General features: G+C 45.3%; 1 protein-coding gene across 1 annotated transcript; it reads right to left on the reverse strand.

Annotated features, from left to right (window-relative positions):
* Positions 1 to 3,072: 3,072 nt before the first annotated feature.
* Positions 3,073 to 3,955, reverse strand: LOC119335641 (calmodulin-binding protein 25-like). Its single transcript, XM_037607749.1, has one exon. It carries the CDS (start codon positions 3,860 to 3,862, stop codon positions 3,236 to 3,238), a length of 627 nt encoding a protein of 208 aa, XP_037463646.1. The 5' UTR covers positions 3,863 to 3,955; the 3' UTR covers positions 3,073 to 3,235.
* Between the last annotated feature and the right edge of the window lie 3,592 nt (positions 3,956 to 7,547).

Here is a 7,547-nt window from a genome sequence, read left to right on the forward strand (position 1 = left end):
AGCATGGGAAGCCTCTCGTCAGACCTGGTACTTCCCTAACAATGATGATGCAAAGATTCCATTATTGGTACATGGACATCTGCAGGAAGTCTGGGAAAAATACTTCGTCACTATCGGTTAAAGAGGAGCACAACCTCGTTGGAATTGATGTGTTGTTACTTGCATATGAGGAGTTCTTCCAGTTTTTCAATCAAAAGGCCCTCAATAAAACAATCATCACTTGCTACTGTCTGTAAGTACTACTTCTCTGTAATTAGTTAAGTCTCTATATATAGCTCAGCTCTTCCATTGCATGTATATATAATTATCCTCACTATATTATGCAGATTGAACATCGCCGAATTGAAGAAAAGACAAGTAGGTGATATTGGGTTCATTAACATAAATCTCATGGATGAATGGAGTGTTAAACATGATGCCAGAGAAACCGAGGCCAAGTTGCTCGCATCGTTACTTCGAAATCAAAACAAAGCTACAATACTCTTTCCTTACAACTTCAAGTGAGTGTTACTGTCTTCTGCATATTCGGTTTCCCTATATTACTCAAGGTTATAGTAATGTAATTGATGAGTTATGCATGCATGCGCAGATTCCACTTTATTCTGCTAGAGATTAAGCTTGAGCAGAGACTAGTAACCGTCATAGACTCCAAACAAAAAAATCCGGAGGAGTATGCGACCATGACTAAAATGCTCGAGAAGTAAGTTCAATCGATCATTATCGCACCATACCGGCGACTTTGTTCATTTCCTGATATCAAGTAATTGTTTTCTTTGTCTGGCAGGGTTTGGAAAAAGTTCACCGCACAAGCTTCGGGACTGCCAGGCAACTGCGATTTGACCACCCGAATGTAAGTACTAGCTACCAGCTAGTGTCGTGCATCTCCCATTAATTCTAGCTAGTTTCATCAATACCATTTACCTTGCTTACTTATCAGTTTGATTGACCTCTACTTCTCGTAAAGTGGTTGTGGCAGGAACGCGGGAAAGATTTGTGTGGATACTACATTTGCGAGTTCATCCACCACACCACCTGTGAGCGGGGCTACTCTAAACAACAATATGAAGTGCATAAGAAATAATATTCACAATTTTATTTTGTTACCATCATTTGTGTTTAGTTTCATTCATATATATGTATTGACCCCCTTCTTGAAATTAGATGTGGCAGAAGCGGGATGAACTCCTACCACAAGATCACATACAAGCAATTCAAGAGGAATTGGCGGGATTCTTTCTTGACCACGTCATCGACAAACACGGAGAATACCATGTGGAAGTTGAGTTCAGATGTTAGGGGACGTAAGAGATCTTATATTGTAGCGTCGGATAGATATACGAAAACTTGTTGTTCGACCAATCTATCGGAGAAGAAGAGGTCGATCACTTCTCTCTGTGTATATGTTCATGACGATCTTCTGTACTTAATGGTTTCCTTCATTTGCTTACTAGCTAGCTAGCGTGTCGAGTCTATACGTAGCGTCGACCAAGAACAGAGATAAGAGAGGACACTCATCTCTATTAGCGAGCTAACACAATATATGAAACCCCTAAATTAACCCTACAAACCCCACCCCCCCTTCAGAAAAAAAACCCATCGCCTTATGGTCCCGGTTGGTGGCACCAACCGGGACAAAAGCCCCCCCTGCCTGGGCAAGCCGCTCCGGCCACGTGGAGCCCCATCTGTCCCGGTTCCCGTTCGAACCGGGACTAAAGGTATAGGGCTTTAGTTATGAACCTTTAGTCCTGGTTCGGGAACCGGGACAAATGGCCCTCACGAACCGGTTCGAATGGCCCCTTTTCTACTAGTGGTAGATTCCTTTCTCTATAACCGACTCTGTGTAACCCTAACCCCCTCCGGTGTCTATATAAACCGGAGGGTTTAGTCCGTAGGACAATAACAATCATAATCATAGGCTAGCTTCTAGGGTTTAGCCTCTCACGATCTCGTGATAGATCAACTCTTGTAATACTTATAGCATCAAGATCAATCAAGCAGGAAGTAGGGTATTACCTCCATAGAGAGGGTCCGAACCTGGGTAAACCTCGTGTCCCCCGCCTCCTGTTATCATTAGCCTTAGACGCACAGTTCGGGACCCCCTACCCGAGATCCGCCGATGTTGACACCGACAGTCCTTGTGCAATTATACAACCTCATCCTGTATTAAAGCCAACTAGGTACATCTACACGTACAATTGGTAGCAGTATCTTTTTTTTTCTTTGCGAATGGTAGCGGTATCTTCTTTCGTGAAAGAAAAGAATAGAATAGAGCAAAATTTGGGGGAGAATATCTAGTGTTCCCAACCTTCACATGCTCCTGTTTTTATAAAATCCAATTTGAATATTATTTCAAGAGAAAACTGATTTTTATATGAATGTTCTCAAGACATGTGCCTATTATTATGCCTAAAAAGATCAAATCAAAAATCAAAATACACATTGAGAAAGAAAAAGACAAATCCAAACGTGAAACCGTGGTGTTTTTGCTTTTGTCTTTTTGTCACACTATTTATCCTGGATTTGTCATTTTTTGTTTCTCTACGTTCGATTGTTCATGTCGAATTTGCATTTGAACTTTTTAGAGGACGTGGACACATATCTTGGGAACATCCACAGTTTTTTTAGAGTTTTTTTTTGCAACATTTAATTCTGAGCTTTTGGTCGTTGGAGCATGCGAGCATACGAGTGTTTGGGGGCACGAAGTATACTTTGTCTGACTTTGACCTCCGATCGTCACCATCTCGTCACGCTCGCACGCATGCAATTATGTCCCCGTACCGCCGGCGGGACCCACGTCCTCCTCTGCCGGCCAATGGATGCCGTCGGCAACGTAGCCCACGCCGTGGCCGCGAGACCTTGCTTGTAAAACAATCCATCCTTCCACCCACCTATCACTTCCTATATCACTTTGATAGATGCAACCGATCCATCGGTTTCTCCCATTAATGAGCATCATAATCCCCACGCCGTGGCCGCGAGACCTTGCTTGTAAAACAATCCATCCTTCCACCCACCTATCACTTCCTATATCACTTTGATAGATGCAACCGATCCATCGGTTTCTCCCATTAATGAGCATCATAATCCGCACCGAGTGGCAAAATCACAGGCAAAAATCCAATATTTACATAGCTGCAGGTGATGGATGAACCACCATGAACAAACAAGCCAAGAAATTCAAACACAAGCTCGATTAACGAAGTATATGTAACATAGTTAACAATCAGTCGATCGATCAAGCGAAGTAGCCATTAGCGCTGTTGTGAGCGGCGCGCGCCCCCGGCATCTGCGCCGCCTGCATGCTCTGGAGGAGCATCCGGTCCTCCGCAGCGCCGACGAGCCCGTGCGCGAACGCGTCGCCGCCGGCGAGGGAGTGCTGCAGGTGGCCGCCGTAGCCGAATGGCGCGCCGGTGTACTGCTGCCGCTGGTGGAGGTGGTGGTGGTCGAAGGACAGGGCGGGCGCCGGCTGCTGCTGCGGCGCGAAGCCGTAGCCGGAGGCCCCGCCGAAGTTGATGACGGGCGCCCCGGAGAACGGGCCGCCGGGGGCGGAGGGGATGCCGGTGAACTGCTGCACCATGGCGCGGAAGTTGCTGGCGTCCGTGTTGAGCAGCGTCACGGGCGCGCGGCGCGACGCGCGGGCCCGCTTCCTCGCCGCCGGCTTGCCCGCCACCCGCGGGCCCAGGGCCCCGCCCGCCGCCCGGGACGGGCTCCCGTCGCCGGACCCCGCCGACGCCGGGCTCGTCGGCGTCGCGGAGGCGGCGACGATCGTCGAGTCCGCCGCGGCGCCCAGGCTCGGAGTGTCGTAGCGGTAGAGGTCGTCAGTCCAGTTGGCGAAGCTCGAGCCAGTGTCACTCATCGCCATGTCAGTGGGTCAGCCGGCCGGAGAAGAGCTCTGTCTGCTTTGCTGTGCTCTGCTTGCTGCGTGGGAGCTAGGAAGAGCTCGAGACCGGCGGAGCGGCGTCCGATTTATAGCGAAACGGAGCGCCACAGCGTCCACCAGCCGTTGGATCGTCGGGGACGCGGGACGGACGGAAGAGATCGGCCGGCGCGTCGCGGTCTCGGAGGTGGCTGTCTGACCGGCCCCGTGAGACACTTTCCACCTTCCGGGAAGCGTCGTTGATCCGTCGTCCCTGCTAGGTCGCGGCCCACCAACCTGTGGACCCGCGCGCGCCACGTGCGTGAGGCCCGGCTGGCCCCGGCCCCGGGGCCACTTCGCCGGAGGTCCGCCGCGCCGGAGGTCGTGATCGACGGAACTTTTTTGTACTTTGCCGGGAACGATCGAAGGAACCTTCGGTGGAAACTGGGAAGAGGAACGGACAACGGATGGAGACGGCCGGCGAGGCGAATCGGTTTTGGGTGGAGGGAAGAACCCACATGAATTTCGGCACGTGCGCCATTTCACCTTGGGAGGAGACGGATGGATCGCTCAGTATCCACCTTGGAGACCGTGGTCACATCGCGTTCAGGTTGGGCCGTTCAGCTATCTCAGAGAATGACCAGCCGGAGAATCATGTAAAAAACCCATCTGTCTGTTTTTACCCTTTTTAATAAAATAAATAACAACCCACTACAAAATCACTCATCGTTTCATCCTGCATGTTTTTTCAGTGGGGGCTTTTATTACCCCCGCTATGATCTGACGCATATATATGATTTAGCCTTGTAAAAAAGTGACGAAACACATTTTCCCGCATACATCTACGCACATCATCCAAACCAGGGATACAAAATTTATGGTAATAACTCCATCGGCTCCTCGTGTTTTGCCCATTTGTGCGTTTGCAACCAACTGATACACAAGAACAACATTTGCACGCATGTGGTGAAATTTATCAACAAAGTATTTATTCCTCATAATTGATTGTTATATCTGTCCTCGAAATACACTTACAAAGTACTCCCTCCGTTCCAAAATAGATGACCCAACTTTATACTAACTTTGTACTAACTTTAGTACAAAGTTGAGTCATCTATTTTAGAATGGAGGGAGTAGGCATTAGGTTTTATCATCTAAATCTTGAATGCCCAACCTTCTATGGTCTATTGGAGAACAATAAGATACTCCATCTTTGATAGTCAGATACTCCATCTTTGATAGTCAATGTTTCTTCAGTGTTGGTCAAACTACCAAAAGAAACGCAGCCGGTAAAAATCTTGTCTTGTCTGTCAAACACAACGTCGTCATTATGACCCAACCAAATGAAAACACTGCTGCTACCCCTACAAGTACGAGAGACCGGAGAGACTTATCCACCCACACAAAGCCATGAGCCAAACAATGTGTGACATACTTCGAGGTGGAGTTTATGGAGTTAAGGAGCATCTCTCCTAACTTTCATTTCTGGAAATGTTAAAACACACAACTGGGCTCAGCCGCTCAGGTTTAACTCATTTGAGGAAAGAATTCCACGACCAGTTCTAGTACTAAAACAACAATTGCATATCATTTCTAAAATCTATTGATGCCTAGGTGAAGTTTGCACCAAGTCCGAGATATCTAGTAAATGACGGGGTGTAATCGGGTCATTTTATCTTCCCACGACCGAACAGACTCTCCATCATCTACTCGACGTGCCAAAGGAAGGTTCCCTTGGCCCTCACAAGACCATTCTAAAAATGGGAGTCCATTGGTTTGACTATGACTGAAGGTAGCGTGGTATGACGACATAGTATTTATCCCACATAAGTGATTGCTATATCCCGTCCTCATTCAGTTTTTTTTTAAACCCACTTACAAAGCAGGAATTTGTTTTTGTCATCTAAATCTTGAATGCCCAACCCTCTATGGTCTATTGGAGAACAATAAGATACTCGATTTTGCTAGATAATGTTTTTTCGGCGTTGGTTAGACTACCAAAAGAAACACATTCGGTAAAAATCTAGTCTTTTCCGTCAAAGACAACTTCATCATTACGAACCAACCAAATGAACAAAAACATTGTTGCTACCCCTACATGTATGAGAGACCGGAGAGACTTATGCGGCCCCACAAAGCCATTAGCCAAAAATGTGCAACCAGGTGTCGGATATCTAGAACATATCAGGGTGTAATCAAGTCGTTTTATCTTCCCAAAACAGAACTCATTCTCCATTCTTTTTAATGACTAGAACAATGCCCGTGTGTTGCAAACGGATATAAATATTCTAGTACGTTAGCTTGTGATTTACCTGTCAATAATAATATGATTGTGTAAATAAATGTTCATCAAATTCTAACCGTAAATTACCTTACATTTTGATTAGAAGTTTGATAAGTATATTAAAGTGGAATTGGTTCAGAAGGTAAGTAAATTAAGGTGATTGATTATTATATTATATACATAAAAGGTTGGATGAAGGGGTGATGGAAAGAAAGGTGAAATTGGAACCTTACGTTCCTTTTAAGTAGTAGAGATTAAGTAGCAGATATTTGAAGATTGCTCACCATGCCCGCACATGGTGAACCCATTCTTCGTTATTTGACCGAAACATGCCAAAGTAGAGAAGGTTCCCGGGCCCTCATAAGACTCTTCCAAAATCCTGAGTCTATTTCTTTGACTTTGACCAAACATAGGGTGTAAGCTGCCACCCAAGTCTTTATTCCGCATAAGTGATTGTTATATCACATCCTCAGTCGGTAGTTTAAGAAGGCATTTACGAAGCAGACATTTGTTTTTAACGTCTAAATCTTGAATGCCCAACCCTCTTTGGTCTATTAGTCAACAATAAGATGCTCTTCAACCGCAAAAAAAGAAAAAAACAATAAGATGCTCCATTTTGCTAGTCAATATTTCTCTCGATGATGATCAGATTCCCCAAAGAAGCACATCTGTTAAAAATGGACGTCATAAAACCATAGACTCCTTGACACTAGACTAAGCACTAGCCGGCCTCCACAAGATGATTTCCTACAACACTATCTAGTGAATCGTTCCTCAAAACAATCTCCCCGTCCTTGTTTCACAATTTTTGGTAGTGAATCGGAATCCACGGTATTCGAATGGAAATGGGCCCGTGATGCGCCCAAAATGTATGCTTTTGCTCAATGTTCTTTGCCAACAATACATCATATATCATATATCTTGTTTGTTATGTCAGTTAACCTTAAAGGCCGAAAGCTACTCAAATACACTTAGGTAAGCTACATATTTGTCTTGCTTTTATGGGAGCGATTTGCATCATTCATGCTAAGAAGGTCCACCATTAATTGCTAGCTTCAACTGACACGTCTCCTGTTTGACGCAACTACAGGTCAAATAGAAATCGACCTGCCTGGCTACGTCTGCCTATAGTGTCCTAAAAATGATGTCTATCTCTTCTTTATGTGCACCTCGTGTATACATATAGCTCGGCCCCGAGAAACAAAACTTCAAGTGAATTAACACCATTTAATTTACGAGATTGCTAAATCTCAGTCGACTAAGACTTAAACAAATCTTAGTCGATGTTATATTCATAGGATCTTATGTGAAGATCCGTATAAAATTTCTTTTATTTTCTTCTTCTTGTTTATATGCTATGTCACTTGATTGAGACATAGCCTCACCCTTTAATTTATAAACATATAT

The sequence above is a fragment of the Triticum dicoccoides genome, chromosome 7B, assembly GCF_002162155.2.
Source record: "Triticum dicoccoides isolate Atlit2015 ecotype Zavitan chromosome 7B, WEW_v2.0, whole genome shotgun sequence".
Classification (NCBI taxonomy): Eukaryota; Viridiplantae; Streptophyta; class Magnoliopsida; order Poales; family Poaceae; genus Triticum; species Triticum dicoccoides.